Source organism: Rhinolophus sinicus, chromosome 8, assembly GCF_057876585.1.
Source record: "Rhinolophus sinicus isolate RSI-liver-muscle chromosome 8, RSI-T2T, whole genome shotgun sequence".
In the NCBI taxonomy this organism is placed as follows: Eukaryota; Metazoa; Chordata; class Mammalia; order Chiroptera; family Rhinolophidae; genus Rhinolophus; species Rhinolophus sinicus.
In genome coordinates this window covers 53,186,243-53,203,978 of record NC_142508.1, presented here as the reverse complement: position 1 = coordinate 53,203,978, position 17,736 = coordinate 53,186,243, and the positions used below count along the sequence as shown (strand labels likewise).

General features: G+C 43.7%; 1 protein-coding gene across 2 annotated transcripts in view; it reads right to left on the bottom strand.

Annotated features, from left to right (window-relative positions):
- The window catches only part of MBTPS1 (membrane bound transcription factor peptidase, site 1), a 54,972-nt gene that overhangs the window by 10,520 nt on the left and 26,716 nt on the right, over positions 1-17,736 (bottom strand). For both annotated transcript variants that reach the window (XM_019743717.3, XM_074314510.2), the window contains exons 9-18: positions 17,073-17,175; positions 15,171-15,322; positions 12,443-12,604; positions 8,181-8,325; positions 5,291-5,479; positions 4,548-4,720; positions 3,031-3,146; positions 2,162-2,318; positions 1,261-1,385; positions 495-572 (exon numbers count right to left, since the gene is read on the bottom strand). In XM_019743717.3, the coding sequence (XP_019599276.1) occupies positions 495-572; positions 1,261-1,385; positions 2,162-2,318; positions 3,031-3,146; positions 4,548-4,720; positions 5,291-5,479; positions 8,181-8,325; positions 12,443-12,604; positions 15,171-15,322; positions 17,073-17,175 (1,400 nt within the window). The remainder of the gene's footprint in view (positions 1-494; positions 573-1,260; positions 1,386-2,161; positions 2,319-3,030; positions 3,147-4,547; positions 4,721-5,290; positions 5,480-8,180; positions 8,326-12,442; positions 12,605-15,170; positions 15,323-17,072; positions 17,176-17,736) is intronic.

Genomic DNA, 17,736 nt, shown 5'->3' with positions numbered 1-17,736 from the left:
CAAAAGTCTTGCCTAAAGTAGGTACCATACATAGTATGGAAATAAATTATAAAAGAAAAACAAAACAAAAATGCTAAGGGGTATAGGGATTTCTTTTTGAGGGTAATGAAACTGTTTGGGGGCGGCCAGTTGGCTCACTGGTTAGAGTGCAGTGCCCATAATACCAAGGTCGCCGGTTCGATTCCCATATGGGCCAGTGAGCTGCGCCCTCCACAACCAGATTGAAAACGACTTGACATGGAGCTTATGGGTCCTGGAAAAAACACACTGTTCCCCAATATTCCCCACCCATGAAAAAAAAAAAGAAAAGGAAATGTTTTAGAAGTAGCTAGTGGTGATGAATGCACAACTGTGTGAATACGCTAAAAATCACTGAATTGTATACTTTAAAAGGGTGAATATGTTATGGTACATGAATTATATGCAATAAAACCATTACTGAAAAGAAAAAAAGAAAGGAAGAAAACAGAAGCGTATGAATAGCAATGCCTCACCTTGGTCTTTAAAAGTCTGTGTTATCACTATGCCATCTTCTGGAAATTTCGCGATGCTGCACCCGGATGCATAATACACTAGAAAAGAGTCGTTCAAAGTTATGAGACCATAGAACCACGGAACATTTTCTCAATAGCTACTCGTTTACCTAAAATGCATTCTTTAGACATTATATGTTTTCTAAGGTTATTGTAAATCTTAAGAGGAGCTGCTATTATTGCCTGGTCACACTTAAACTACAGGGAATTACCTCAAACTTCAAGTTAAAAAATGCTATTAATATAAGGCTTCTGAATAGGTTTCAGAAGTCAGAGTTGTCACAGACTTGAAACAACTAAGTCAGGACGAGCAGAACCAGCAGTAACCACAGCGCTCAAGATGTTGTTCTAGAAACTATCTCCCAAAACTACTCTGTGGGGAAATTACTTAAATGAGATTTGCAAAGTTATTTCATAAACACAATTGTATAAATAATCAGGAATCTATGAGGAGTGTGTTATTTGGGAACATACAGGATACAGAGCACCTTACAGATGGCACTAAAACTAGACATGCTTGCATACAGTATTTCCATTTGAAAAATTTGGACTGGACTAGAATGGTTAACACCCAGCCTTCCGGTCCACTGTGAAGACATGGAATTGTCTCTCCATGGACCCCAGCCTCTTCCAGAATCACACCATTCTCTGAAACTTAGACTTTAAAGACACACTGCATCTGCTCTTGCATTGCCTGGAATACAAAAACACAAACACAAAACCTTACTGTCATGGCTCGCCAAGGTAAAATCCCCTTCGTACAGGCCATCGCTGAACCCCATATTCCAGACAGACAGAAGTTCATTCAGAGCTGGGATATTGGCTCCTCCAGTGTCTGGCATCCACCACTGCCTGGGAACGTGATAAGGAGGCACAAAGAAGGAAGGAATTAAAACACTCCACATACGCTTACTCTCTGCATAACGAAACTGAATTTCCTCTGCCAGAATCCAGTCCATCCACACTCAGGTTTCAGCTGAAACTAACTGAGTGGGTGTGAGCAGTACTATAACGTAAATGCTTCAGCAGTTGTGCAGAGGACATCAAAGCCAAATTTATGAAATGCACCCTATGTAATATAAATGCACTGCATTTAGAGCCTAGACCTCGAGACGGTCAGTGAAGGAAAAGACATGAGACAGAAAACAAAAGAGAGATGAGAAAGAAGCTTCTGAAGTTCGTCAAAGACCCTAAAGAAAAAAATCTAAAATCTATTATAGGGGTGACATATTCATAATACATTGGGAATCCTTGGTTAGTAACTAATTTACTGGAAGGTTTCTTTAAATAACAGTTCCTCTGGTGTATTTACATTTGTATAGATTCAGTAATAGAGCAATGGGAGAATAGAAAAGAACTAAACAAATTTAAAGCTCAAGTAGCTAAGATGAACGAGGAAAGCCAACAAACCCTTTAACTTAGTACTTGGACTCAATGAGCATTTTGCTCCCTTTCGAGAACATCTCTACTACATGAAGAGAAACCTTGCGCTAACCAAGCATCTGAACATGTCACTCACAGCTGAAAAGACCACCAATGGCCCACACGGTCACGTTACGTGTTTCCCAGGTAGAATTTAATTCCCCAAAAGGCAAACTTCTTATCCAAGTACCAACTCCTATCAGTACCTCGTGTTTTCATCGTAGAACTTGACTTTCCTCATAACGGATGTGTTGTACCAGTCACTGAAGACAATGAGGGAAAGGCCGTTGTCCACGTCCCGCCTCAGCTTGGCGACCTCCTCAGGGAAATACTCCTCTTCACTGTCCACCATGAGCAGCGTTCCTGGGGGACAAAGTGCCAGGCTGGGGGCAAAGTGCCAGGCTGGGAGAGACTTCACCTCTGAACAGCGGGCCTCACTGTTTCACAAAAATGGTCTTTTACTGGCATCCACACCTCAAGTTCCTGGCTTCTAACGCTTTGGTTTGTGTCCCTGAACCACTTTAGAAGGGAGTGAAAAAGAAAAGATCAGGGCCCCACAGTACAGACACCAGCTGGCTGCGGCCTTGTTTCGTTTGTGACGCCCAATGTAAAGACGTCTCACTTGCTTGGGAAGAAGTAAAATACAGCGAGTGCTGGAGTTTCTTTTAATGAAAAATAAATAAAACTGTGCAGACGTCCTTGTCCCCCATCATCCTGACAGTGTCACATTTTAGCTGAACGTTCCCACCGTCACCACTACCATGTTCTCCCGAAAATCAGACCGGGTCTTATATTAATGTTTCCTCCAAAAGACGCATTAGGGCTTATGTTCAGGGGACGCCCTCCTGAAAAACCATCCTAGGGCTTATTTTCTGGTTGGGTCTTATTTTGGGGGAAACACGGTAAGTAGGGCTGTTCTGCGTGGCGCCTCGTTCCGGCCTCCACTAGGACCAGGAGACCCCACGCATGCTCCTTTTGCTGGCCTCTCATTTAAACTGCGATTCGCCTTTCCAGCTTCCCACAAAACACCCAAGCGAGCAGGAAGACCCCTGGCCAGCACCTGCGTCCTGCTCACCATACTGATTAGCGTCAAAGCACGTGAAGGGGGAGCCGAGGACTTCGACAAAGTAGCCCATGCTTCTCAAGTGCTGGTACATGTCCCTGAAGTTGGTATGGATGTGGTCACCATTCCTGAAAAACAGCAAGTGCCGGCGCTGAAGGACCAATCGCTCCTCATAACAAAGGCTACCTCACCAGTTAATTCCTGAAAGCTGGTCGCCTCTGCAGGGCACGGCTCCATCCCAGCAGAGGCCTGGGGAGGCCGGCCCACTGGCACAGAAGCAGCAGTCGGCCTTTCAGACCAGCTTTCTCTGGGCTAGCATGTAAAATGGGTGATAAGAAGAAATCGTGCACATGGCACGAGCATGGAGATAAAATGACAAGAAATGGCCCAAGAAATACACTGAAGCGTCACTTTAGTGGTGGCATACGTGTAAATGGCTAGCAACCACCCGCAGTTGACAGAATCAGCATGGAAACGCAGATGTGCTGAAACAAGCCCCAAGGGGCAAGCGCACTAAGACGGCAACGTACACTTCACCTCGCATCACTGCTACTTGTCACCTTGCTACCCCTCTTCCTCCTAAATGCGCTCATTCCCCTACTGTACATTCTGTGTAAGCTGCCTACCCCACTGCCCCATGGAAAGACCCAGCGGTCCTTCCATCTGCCTCCCCTCACCTCTCGGCCCCTCAGAGCCTCCTCAGTGGGCTGAACCCAGGCGCTCCTCTCCAGGCCCATGGCCATTACCTTGGTCTATCAACTTCTGCCTGTCTCTGGTCTGAGCCCCTCTAATCTGACTTCCAGAGACATCTTTATAAAGAACAGATATGACTTTGCAAGTGTCCTGCTCAAATCTTCAAGGCTCTTTCTCCCCCTCACCTTCAGGGTCAAGTCTCAACTCCTTGACTTACACTAAGGCAGAAATGAACTTGGCACATGGGTTAGGAGACTCAGCCCAGCTGCCCTGGAGGGGCTGTGAGAGGGCAGGGTCTGGAGGCTTGAGGAGGACACAGCAGGAAGTCTGGCACACAAACAAGTCTAGACAGGCAGCCACTGGAGTTATAAGCAAATCGTGACACAATCTGTTTTTAGGTGACTGCTGCACGGACAATGGGATTTAAGAGAGCAAGAATGGCAGCAGTGACTCATCAGGAGGCCACCATCACCGTCCAGGCAAGAGATGACAATGGCCTGAATGAGAATGGGAACAGAGGCGGGAGCCAGATAGGGCAGGAGTCAGGACATGTTCTAGAAGGAGAACTGAAAGGATCTGCTGGCTGATTCTACAGAAGTAAGGGAAAGAGAGCAATTAAGGATAAATTCAAGGGTTTTTACTGCACAATTATGCAAGTCTGAAAGGAGAACTGCAGGGTGCCTTAAAAGCATAACAAGGACCTAAGAAGTCTGGGGGGTCGTGGCAGCCCAGGCTCAGTGAGGAGCAACGTCTGCTCCCCAAAGGGACAACAAGCCCGTCCTGCTGCGGATGGACTGGGTGTTGCTGAGTGTCGCGTCTGGCAGTTGGCTGCTCACCAGTCCAAAGGGTCATTCTTCATTCTCAGGTTATCCCTGGGGAAGTAGCCGGGTGGATAGCGGAGGTTGTGGTACTGGTCCCAGAGAACGCGCTTGCTTCGAGGAGGAGCTGGAATTATCTTCACCTTAATAGGGAGCTTCACTGTTGAAGTCTGTTCTGCACCATTTTTTGACTAAAAATTCAATAAAATAAACTTGAAACCGCCCCCTCATGCTCAGAAGAAACTTTCAGGTTCTTGGGTTTAAAAAGTCATTTCTATTTATTTAAAAAGTCATTTCTATTATGTAACCCTAAAAATTTGAAAACAAGAATTTCTAAAACAACAAACATAGGACAGAACCTTCATGTATCACAATTAATTTCATTCGGAATCTTCTTTTAAGAGTTTGAGACTTAAAATTCAAAGCACTTTGTTCCTGAAACACTAGTGCTACATAGGATTCACCCTACATTCCCTGAGAGAACACCCATTTTGTGCCATCATTTTGAGCTTGAACTTGGGCACAGAGTAGTCCTATCTGCTGCTGCTCAGCTACAGAATCGGAGGCACTATCATTACTGAGCGGGCGTTTCAAATCCAGCTGCTCTACAGGCCCTGGAATCATCGCTCAGGGCCTTCAAGCCTAATGGTGTCTGCCAACTGTGCCTCAAATCCGAGACCCGAGGCCTTCAGCCTGTCCCTCCCTTCTAGCAGGCTAGGGTGAAGGTCAAGAGAAACCAGCCCGTCCCTGCATGCACTTACTTCCACCTCTGCTGGGGAAGCTACGGTGATCATGACGTGCCCCTGCGCAATGCCTTCCCAGGAAGCCGCTTTCTTGGTGACAGAAATGGAAATGGCCAGGTAGCCTGACCAAGGCCATAACACCGAGGAGTAAGAGAATGCTACTTCGATGTTGTCTCCGTTCTGCGGTAAATAGGGCTGCCAGTCAGGCTGCAGGAGAAAAACAAGCAAAGGCGAAGGTGAAATGCTCAGTTCCTCAATGACCTGCAGTGGTTTTTGAGAAATGCTTCGCATCTTAAATAAGGCAAAATGAAATTTAGACACAGATACTAAGCAACATATACCCAAAGTAGCCTATGGAATGTCTAGAACATTGTCCACTAGAAAACTCTAGAATCCCACTATTTCGGACAGACTCCAATTTTAAAGAGAATTTTTTCCCTAAGCTAAAAAAAAACAAAAGAAAAACAAAAAAACAAAAAGGGACACGTTTTGATGGAAAACTTTTATCTGATAGAGAACTTAAATAACTGAAAACACTCAGATTTGAGGTGATATCCCAATTAGTCGAATGCTTCAAGCATCACATGAATTGAAAGGAATCATGGATGCAAAACTGTCACCAAATTCTGAAGCCAGTAATTGGGCAGGTAGATCGAGGTTTATGGCACTGCCAGAGGAAGAGCAGGCTCGACTGTCAAGATGACTGCCCTTTCAGTTTCCTCCTGGTTTGAGGAAAGCGAAAAGGGAAGCATGAGAGGAGACCATCTGGAAGAAACATAAATGAGCTCTTATAATAGTTCAATAACCAGTATTTCAAACTAATCTAAACTACTCATTTCCCTCACAAGCCAGATAGCAACAATATACTCCCCAAGTGAGTCAGCATATTAAAAACAAATCAGAAAAAGAAGACAAAATATTTGTAGGATACATTATCACAAACAATGAGGAAGGAAAGGGATTTTTAATAAACACTCTTGAGATCACTGGTTAGCAATTGAGAAAAAAGTTAATTTTCATCCATCTCTTATACCACATATCAAATTAACTCAACACACGAAAAAATTACATATTTAACAAGCATAAAAGGAAAGTCAGGTAGAAAATAAAATTGAGATTTTTATTATGTCTTTGGAAGGATAAGTTTCTAATTTTTGAAACAAAGAAATCACAAAAGATCAAAATTCAACTAGATGAAAATGTGAAATTTTTACAGAACTTCCCCCTTAAAATAAAACCTACTAATACATTAAAGAGAAAACTAAACAATAAATCTGTGGGAACTTTTTGCACAAAACACAGTGGTTCATTTGTCTATGATATGAAGATCTTGTTCAGATGGATAGAGAAAACCTAAATTCTAGTACAAGAATTGGCCAAGACAATGAAAAGCTACTTCACACAAGAGAAAATGCAATTAGTAAACAAACCTGGACAGCCACCTCACAAATAACTGCACAAGTGCACATTAAACAAGGTACCCCATTTTACCCTCTCTGAATTTAAAGTTAAAAGATGAACTACCCAGAAATAAACCAAATGTCCATCGACTGGTGAATAAACAAAATGGTCTATTCATACAATGGAATATTATTCAGCCATAAAAGGAACAAAGCACTGACACATGCTAGGACACGAGTGACCTTTAAAAGACATGCCCCTGAGTGAAGGAGGCCAGTCACAAAAGACCACATGTCACAGAACTCCATGTATATACACTGTTCAGAACAGGTAAACCCAAAGGGCAGCAAGTATCGGAGAGATTGCCAGGGGCTGTGGGAAAAAGAATGGGGAGTGACTGAAAATAAGGGTTTCTTTTTGGGGTGATGAAAATATTCTAGAATTACATAGTAGTGATGGTTGCATCACTACTCACTACTAAAAACTACTGAACTGCACAATTTAAAAGGGTACATTTTATGGTATGTGAACTTTATCTCTCTTTTTTAAAAACCTCATAAAAAAAAAAAATGTTCCATCCAGGGCAGGCACAGTGGAAACACTGCCCCTCTGTATGCCACTGGCCGCAGTGTGAGATGGTGTAACTTGTCTTGGAGAGAATTTTGTAGTATGCAGCAAAGAGCCGTAATAATGTCCACACCCTCTGATTCACGATTCCAATCCAGGGAGTTTATGTTAAGGAAATAATTCAGAAGAAAAGAAAACTGTATATGCAAAGATATTCAGTGAAATGTTTATATTTGAAAACTATCTATTTGTAAGCAAATTATGGAAATAGTAAGCAAATTATGATTTGACAGTTTTATGTATTATTAAACAACCATGAAAAAGTACATTGGTGCTACTTTTAAATGTATGTGTAGTTCCATTTTTAAATGTTTACGAGATTGAGAACTAAAAAAACACTAAATTTTTACCTGCTGCACAAAGATAAAAATGTGTATTTCAGATAAGAGTTGGAAAAGAATATTTAAAAAATAGTGGCTGTGTTAGTGCGCTGGGGCTGGAAGTGATTTTTCTGTTCTCTTTCCCTAGCCTTTACTGTTCTGACGTTTATGCAGTAAGTATAAAAAAAATTATAAAAACAAAATGCAAAAAAGACCATACCTTCTAAATGCTAACGCCCATTTGTGCTCATTAAGCAATAAAATAATTACAAGTGGGTCTTTAATTATAGGTGGGAAATAATCAAGATGAGGAATAAAATGCAATTAGTTGATTTAGAAGCCAAACTCAAAATGCCAAAGTGGAAAAAAAAAGCAATTGGTTGCATTAATTTATCCCTGACTTACGTGGAAAGGACTTGGGGGAAAACAAATCACTGCTTCCAATCCCCCAGCACCCCACACAGGAGAGAACCATCCGTGTTTTAACTTCAGGGGAAAGAGCTAAGGCACAAAGGTCTGGGCCAGGTCTCAGTTCACCTCTAGCCAGAGTGCAATTTCACCTTGTCTACAATTCTTCCTGTGACGCCCATGCCATTGAGGATCGTGACATTGACGATTGTCGGCATTCCTCCATAGTAGATGGGCTGGGAGCAGTAGGGCCACATGTAGGGACACTCGGTCAGATCTATGTAGCTGGGGCTCAAACTGAAACAAAGAACATAGCGTTAGAAAACAACACCAACGTGTACAGGGAGAGTCAGCAGGGCAGGCCTGAGCCTTAGAAGGGCCTGCCTGCAGGGCTGCCCTCAGCAGGCATCTGGGAACTTGGCTTTGAAATGCTTCCTGCGCTAAGACCACTGGGCCAGTCTGCCTCAACTGTCTGTACAAACAACGGGATGTGTGGGCAGCACCTCCTTCCTTCTGCAAGTCTGGAACTTTGGTGGTTGTGGCTGGCAGAGAATGAGGACGTGACCAGCCCCAGTGAATGCCTTGGACTCAAAGTCTCAAATCATGAAATCACTGGGGCAAAGATGGATTTTTTTAATAAATGCAGCTGTGACAAATTGGTGGTCATTTGGCAAAAGATAAAATTAGACCCATATCTCACACCACACCTAAGAATAAACCCTAAATGGATCAGGAGTCTCAAGCACATAAAAGGAAGTAAACAAGAATTAGAAGAATTTCTCTTTCACCTCAGCGTAGAGCAAGTCTTTCTGCGACTCAAAATCCAGCGGCAACAATAACAAAAGACTAACAAAGTTAGTTATTAAAAAAAAAATCGCATTGGCAAAAATCAAAGGACAACTGACAAACTGAGAAAAAGATCTGCAATGTGTATCACCAACAAAGGGTTACTAACTCTAAATTATCAAGAACTCTGAACAACCGAGGGACGAACAAAACCCCAGAGCAAAATGGGAAAAAGAAATGAACAGACACTTCACAAGAAAGGTATAAAAATGGCCTTGAACCACAAAGTGCTCAAACTCACTCATAATTAGAGAAATGCAAATTATAACACTACTGAGCAACCATTTCTCACCTATCGGATTGGCAGAAAGTGACCAGCGTGACACAACACTTTGCTGGTGAGGCTGTGGGGAGGCAGTGCTCTCACACATCACTGTGGGATGCAGATGGACACAGAGGGCAAAGGAGTGATACGTAACACAGCTCCTATGCTCTTCACTTGGACCCAGCAAATCCCACTTCTAGGAATTTTTCCAGAAGACACACCTCCAACAAAACTAAAACACGAGGCCCAAGATGATTTAGAGCAATAGCTTATCATTGCAAAATATTGGAAACACAATATAAATACCCAAATATAGATAAGTGGTTGAATAAACAATGGTACATCTACACTGTGCAGCTGTAAAAAGGAGGAAGATCTCTATGAATTGATATAGAGCAATTCCCAGGGTACTGTCAAGTAAAAAAAAAATCAAAGTACCAAAGAATATTTGTAGTAATGCTACCCTTCGTGTTAGAAAGGGGATTTAAGAAAATATGTATTTGCTCATTTGGGCAAAAAGAAACACAAGAAAGATAAACCACCAACGAATGAGGTTGTTACCTACAAGGTGGGTGAAGCCAGTGTGGAGAGAATAGAAGGGCGGAAATGGGGACAGAAGGATGCGGGAAAGTGACACTCCTCCAGGTGTACTTTTGTGTGCGGTTCTGCCTTTCCAGCCGTGGTCATGCTTCTCATACCCAGTATGTAAGCAGCTGAAATGAACCAGGATGTGGAGGGAATCCAGAAAGAGATCCAAACACTAACAAATGAACTCGACTGTATGAAAACTGAACAGCAACACCACACTGATGGAATGGAGGGAGACTTAACCAAAGTAAGGTTCCTAATGGGAAACAACGTGACTGTATTCTGTAAAGCTAAAGATAAAAAGCACTATTCATAATTACTGTAAGCAAATTTGCTAGTGTATTTATTTTTTGCAAGGGCGCGTGTTTGCAACTCTAAAACTACTCAGTATGCATATACTAGGACTGAGCAATCAGTGAACATGTCGTGGATGAGAGCCAGGTTACTCGCTGTTAGAGAAGAGTTACAAACAAGGAGAGGGAAGACCAGACTGAGAACCGTGGTGTTGGGTGGGATCGGAGAGAGATGAACTCATGTTTTTTGGCATATCTACAGATGGACACATAGAGCAATAGGTACAATGTGTGCACGCGCGTGCGCACATACAGACATTTCCTAGCTCTGTCTGATAAAAAGGCCTAGAAAAAACTATAAGCACAGCTGCCAGGAGCAAAACTAGTGCCCAGGTCTGGCTTCTAAATACCTCTCTCCAGTTAAAGGACCCAGGCTGTTTGGAGAAAGAACTGACACCACGCCTGGGGCATGGAAATGCTGTGCTGCCAAAAAGTGAGAAAGTGCTCAAAAAATGATGGAGACATGCTGAAAAGACACAAGAGCCAACTAGAAGGGGCCCCAATAGCCAAATCTGAGACAATGTGAGCAACAATATAAACAATGATATTATTAGCTTATAACCCAGAATCAAATAAATGTCCACATGTCTGCACTGATAAAAATAAATTGAATAAATAAATAAATGAGCGAGAAGGGACAGCTCTTCCTTACAGCAGATTGCCAATTAATAAATGAAGCAAGAATGAGACAAATAGAGAATCACCATGGGGCAATCTCTATCGTAATAATCACTGTAGGCGACAACCATCAACGGACGCTAAAATTAGTGAGTGAAAGTATGTTAAGAAACAAGAGGATCTGCAAGTGCACCCGTACACGTGACATTTAGTAGCCGCAAAGGGACAAACAGTAACTGCAATGAAGAAACCTGGCAGAGCCACCACAGGCAGGCACCGTGAGCCATGCTGCTCAGATCTCCTGCTACAGAAGCACAGCTACGGACGCCGCCAGCTGCTGACCCTCTGGACCCTCCACCACGTCTGTGCCAAGGCCATGTTCCCCCAGGCTGCTCCCAGCCAATGACTGAGTATGGAGGGGTACGAGGGTAGGCCCATCCTGAGGGACACAGGCTCCTCTAACAGGTGACTCTGGTTCAAGGACTTCTCCCCACCAGTAGAAACACTTAGACCTGTGCTATGGTCGGAGGGTCTTCCTCCGCAATCCTCCTTCCTCCCTCCTCTGTTCACAGGCATCCGATCAGCACAGCAGTCCTAAGACCATTCCTGCCTCCTTCTGTTTATCCTTCATCTCCCCCTTCCCCAACAGATCTCTTGGACAGCTAACCCCATCTTGGCATCTGATTCCTGGATGGAGGGCCTGGACTGACACATCAACTGAACTAAATGATGCAAATGAACTCCACCAGTAACAAGAGGAAGGAAACCAGTGAAGTGTTCCCCGATTGGAGGAGACCATGGAGACAACAAAATAGAACATGGGATGCTGGACTGGCTCCTGGTCCAGGGAAAGGACAGGGGTGGGACAATGGGTGAAATCTGAATACAACCTATAGATTAATCAATGGTAATGTATCCTCATTAATTTCTAGACTCTGAGCCTTATACTATGGTTATGTGAGATGTTAACATTAGGGAAAGCTGGGTGAAGGATTTATGGATCCCTGTGCACTATTTCTGGAACTATGCTATAAATCTAAAATCATTTCAAAATAAAAAATGAAAAAACTTCCTATCAAAAATATATAACCTCAAAATAATCATGAGAAAGCATCAGAAGATAAACCCACATCAAGAGACAGTCTACAAAACAGTCACCAGCACTCCCAAAAGAGTCAGAGTCACGAATGACACCAAAAGACATGAACTGTCAAAGGCTGGAGGAGACCAAGACGACACAACAACTAAATGCAATGTGGGGCCTGGGTTCTGGACGGGACAAAGAACACGGGGGGAAACTGGCAAACTGGGAATAAAGTCTGCAGATTAATTACAGTACAGTATCAGTGTTCATCTGTTAGTTTTAACAGTTGAATTATGCTCATCTAAGATACTGCCCTTAGAGGAAGCCCAGGAAAGGGTAGACGAGAACTCTGCTATTTTTGCAAATTTCTGTACGCCCGAGATTACATCAAAACAAAGTTTTAAAAAGTGAAAAAGAAAATAGGAAATCATTATTTTAAACCATTCATATGAAAAATAATAGAACATCAGGCAGTGGAAAGCAGTTCAAGCTCAGCCAGCCGGCACCCTGGTACAAGCGGCAGCATGAAGCTCTCCCTGGGGGCCCTGAGTGTCGCATGATCAGGGCCTGGTTCCGTTTGGAGGCCGGTATTCTGTGCAGAGGGAAACCCGCCTCAGGACGCAGTGCAGAGAAAGCCCCGCAGGAGGAGAGCACACTGACCTTGCCTGTGGCTTGTAGCTGTTGAGGACCTGATAGGCTCTGAGGAGATCCAGCTTGCCGTGGCCTTGCTCGAACATATTGACCCCAGGAAGCCTCCGGGCTGATGCAATCAGGGCCTGCTTCATACTGGCCGGATTTACCAGTTCACGTTTCTGGACTGTGCTGGGGGAAAATCATGTATTTGCTCATTTTCTCATTAAAAAAATGAAAATCAGATTATTCCTAACCTGCAAAAGTGCAAACATGTACCTCCAATCTTGTTTAGTCTCTACGAAAGCTTCTTTGGTCAGGCCTGTGCAAGATAAGAATGAACATGTGTTCATTTCCGCACCTGCCTCGGAAGTGACGAGTTATCAGCCTTCCACATGGCTTGTGAGAACAGTGCCTCAAAGAGCTACTGCTTTTTATACTAAATTTATCAGAAAAACATATTTTCCCAGTAACGCAACTAAATCGACCCTACAGGCTGCAAGAGGCAAGAAGAGGTAAGAGGTACTGGCTCCTCAGGGAAAGCCAGGAGGAGGAAACAAGCTGGGACATGACCCAGCTGGGAAAAGGAAAGGAAAACAGATGGATCCTGTAGAGGTAAGTTGATGCAGGCTGGGCAAGGGGCACCGCACCTGAGTGAAGCCCACCTGCTCCACAGCCAAAACTGCCTTTTCTGTTCTGGAGGCCTGTGTGTGATGCATCACTGCTGCATAAAGCCTGACAGAACCGTGCACATCTGAGGCCACCTTGAGAGTTTCCTTATTGGAATGCATCTCGACAAACCTGAACAGTCAGCTCTCCTGGGCTAGGAACTTCGTGATACCTAGGCAGTATCAACTGTTTAAGAAAGCTAGTGTTAAAACGTTCACTTCTGTATGTCAATGCATTGTAAACACAAGTAAATTTTAGCCTCTCAATGCAGGGAAGAAAAATCCAGTAAGCAAAAAAGAAAAACTTACTCTCTGAAGTACCTAAATATTTCTCTATAATGGTGGTTGGTCTTGGGGTGTAGGCAGGTTTTTCTAACAGGTCTAGATGGGAAATCTGACATAAGGGGAAGTAACAAGACGTAAACCGTGGGACCGATTTTCAGTGACAATAAAAGAACTACTAAGGGCTCAGCTATGGTCACCAATCTTCCCCTCTTCCTGCCGATAAAGCAAGACCAAAGGTCAGGTTCTAGCTCCTTACGGAGCTCTGGGAGGCTGGCGGCTGAGGAAGCACTCCCTTGTTGCTCAGCATCCATTAGGAGCTATTTGTCACGCCGTAAAACTGTTTCTGAACTATCACAGTGGCGTTCATTTTTATCTGCTGCAGGGAGAGAGGGAAGTAAAAGGATTCCTCGACACTGAAAGTATCTGAACTTAGAGATGCCCCTGAGAATGGAACGTCACAGCCTCCTCATCTCCCCACTCACTTGACAAGACAGAGTTCTGACAGGCTCAACAGTGAAGCCTGGAGACTGAACCAGTATTTTCTGTTTCACAATCAACAAGAGTGAGAAAAGGAGCCCTAGCTGAATTCTCTCCTTCTGGAGAATACAGAAGCCTGTGAGCCAGGTGACTCCCCGTCTGCATTCCCTCCCCTCTTTTGTCACTACATGTAACACGGGGGTGAAGAAAACAACTAGAACAGAAAGACAATGTTTCTAACAGCCACGTAGTTATTCTCCAAAGACTACTCTGGCCAATGCCAACAATTTCAAGAATTTGGCTCTGAACTGCAAGGGAAGGATGGGAAAAGGAGGAAAGAGGTAAATATCTACCTTTATGAAAGATTATTTAAAAAAGTCTCTGGCATTAGAAGCTAAAATCAACATAAATTTAAGAGAATTTTAAATATAAAAACATTTACTATCATTTGACGGTTTTAATTTTAAAATTAATATAGAGTATAATAACTTTTAAATATGCAGTTTTGTGTTATTGCAACACAAAAGCTCAACTAAAGCCTCCCCTAGACAGAAAGAGGATTTCTGGGGAGGTAAGACAGGAAGAGTTTTTTGGGAGATAAGATATAAAATAAGTGCTAGCTCCAAAGACATCTTTTCCTGACGGCAAGTACGGCACCACGGCCCATCTAAGAGCACCCGAGCATCGATTCCGGTGCACTGTCTTTGAGAACTTTCTTCCAGTTTAATTAACTGCAAAATTAAGGGTCGATCACTAAGCTCCATTCCGACTGTGGATAGGATTCAATAAGACAATGACGATAAGTAAATCGCACTGTCTTTTATGAAGGAGTGGTGACTGCTGGTTTGACAGCTCCTAGCCAACAGAGAACATTAAAAGGTGAATCCCCAAGGAAATGAAGGCTATGGCAGGGAAAGAGCTTACTTTTTGTTCCCTGCCTGCTAAACACACTTGCTTGGATATAACATACAGCTGTAGCACAAACACGGTGCGAAAACAAACAAAATGGGGGCACAGGGGACATGGGGGACTCTCTGTACTTTCCTCTCAATTTTGCTGTGACCCTAAAACTGCTTTAAAAAAGTCTTAAAAACAAATCTCCAAAACAAAACTTTATGGTTTAGTTTACATAGTGTGTTACCACATATGCCCTTAACTGTCAGAAAAATCCTCTATCAAAGAACAGACTCGGACTTCTGTAGAGATGGAGAAACAGAGCCGGAGCAAGGTCCCATGATGTGCTCCTAAACTCTAACCCCAGCTGGTGACGAGCGAGATTCAACTCCTGGTTGGCTGGCACCACCTTCTCTCTGCTCAGCAACACTTACCTTACTAGCAACGTGACAGCGCCGGCAACCACTGGAGAAGCTACGCTGGTCCCCGACAGGGCCCGGCACCCTCCTTTCACACCAGAGCCCCTCACTCCAGCACCATAGGTGACAATATCAGGTTTCACACGGCCATAGCCTCCTGGTAGCTCCTATGAATAAAAGCAGGAACACACATGGGCTCACAGGTTACGTGTGGTTATCAGTGAATAAAACCAGAACAGAAATATGGGTTATTTAAACAGTGTCATTGCAGTAAGTTTCTGGTTTTAGTCTGAAATTCACTGCAGTACAGAAAACAAGCTTAAATGATAATGTAGAAAATAAAATTATTTAGGGTGTGTTTTATGATAACCAGTGTAACAGTAACGCCATCAAGCAACTACAAATGAATATTTTTAATTTTGCTAACACGCAAGACTAGAAACTGGAAACTGATTTATCTCCAGATAACTTAAAAATTAGAGGTATCTTAGAAAAATCAGAAAATTAAAAGTTAGGATAAAAAGAAATTATTTTCTTTATAAGGAAAAAAGTACATAATACAACTGAAGATTTCAATCTGTCACTAGAAGAGAGTGAAGCATTCAGAATGATAAATGTAACTGTAAGAGTAACTTGGGAAAATATTTTTAACTGAGTACTCTGAAATTTCGTGGAAACTGAGGCAAAAATGAGAATTACAACAAGGGTCTATGTTCTGTAGAAAGAAGTACTCCAATTTAAAGTGAAAAAAATCTCATGGCAATCAAACATAAATGGACTTTGCACCCATCTATGTGGGACACTGAGTAAAGATATCTTGAACTGCAGCTCTGTAGATGATTCAGGAACATTTCTCAAAATGTCATTAAAAAACAAGGCCAGCACAAAGGCCAAGGCCAAGACATTACAGTTCTGTGAAAGCATTTACGAGGGAGCAAGACAGACATCAACTGGTACAGGCATCCTTTCCAAGTATTTGGCAGTAAAAAGAAAGTGCTGAGGGAGTGTGGATGAACGGGTAGAAAACACATCCCTGAGACTGACTTCCTCGGAGTGGGGTCCCCGCCTGTGGCAACAATTCAGTGAACATCATTCCGGGAGGCATCTGAGTGCACAGGAGGCAGGGACCCACGGTGGCATCGCCTGAAGGGGCGCCAGGAGCGGGGATACTGTCATGGTGGCAAGCTATCCCGTAAAGTGTTGCCAGCGTAGACAAGGCCACAATGTTCTCAGGAGGCTGTGACTCTCTTCTGGGACTTCCCCAGACCTCCAAGCTTGGCACCCTTGAGTTAGAGCACCCAGGAGGTGATCTGACCCTGAAGATCGCGAGGGGCAGGCAAGAGTGCCCAGTGCTGCCTGAGGGAGCGTCTAACACTGAATCCAACTCTGTTCTCACGGGTAGAGGAGGATGAATTAGCAGCACAATTAAGCCCCGAGCAGCTGAATCACTTAACTTGCTGGATTATTTTGATTTCGTCCAGCTGTATACAATTATCTCTGTGTTGGCAGAGTCCATAGTAAGTTCTTCTCAGTGGTTTCTCTTGTTTCTTAAGGCCAAAAAAATCATCTCACCCAGCCCCAAGGAAGACTGCTCACCTTTCTACTAGTTAGGACAAGCGGGTACAAACCTAGTTGAGACCTAAAAAGTGAGTCACTCAGGAAGAAGTTCAAAAGTGGGACGGGGAAGAAGTGGAACAGGGAAACACCCTTGCCCAGAGCTCCAGGGAAGCGGCAGACGTCACAGGGGCCAGATCGCATCTTCATGGCCGGGCAAGTACCCGCAGCCCTGACTATGCCACCTGTGCATGTGAGTTGGGCTGACAAGCCGCTTTTCTGTCTATGCGCTTATAAATACACCCCCAGGCTTTTCGACAAATGGTTCCTTTAGGCACATTTGACGAATGAAGAAAAGCCTACCCAGGTAGTCATTCCCCTCGAAGAGAAGCGGGCGATGTTATCCTCAAAGTCAATGCCACCTACTCCAATCACATCCATCTGATCGGCAGGGTTATTCAGAGTGCTGCATTGAGGCACAAAAACACAAAGGGAGAGAAAGAATTTTAAATGAACTAATTGAAACAAGGGCAATTACTCCCCGAGAAATCAAAGCCCGGCTGGGGTGGACGGCTGCTCCTCACCACTGTCCTGTGAAAGGCCAGGCTCACGGCCACCTTCATGCTGGGCTCAAATCATTCCCTTGTACCTGGAACACTTTCTTACCTCCCTTCCCCGTCAACTTAGCATACGACAGCCCAGGACTTCCTTTTTCCAACACGACTTCTAGGCTTGAAGGAACCCCGCCACCCTGAACTTCACAAGACTTAACACTACGACGATTCATCACCTATGCACACATTCTCGCACTGCTTTCAGATCATCCCAAGTGTATTCATCTTGCCTCCCCAACTAGAGTCCACATTTCTCTGGGAAGGAACTATTGTCCCACATTTGCATCTGCCATGACCAGGAAGTTATAAAGTTTTCCACAGATCTTTGTAGGGCATTCCACTTTCCTCCCAGGGAACCGTGGAAATGACTATCATTATTCCAGAATCTTGGGCTCCTCAGAGAGAACACTTGA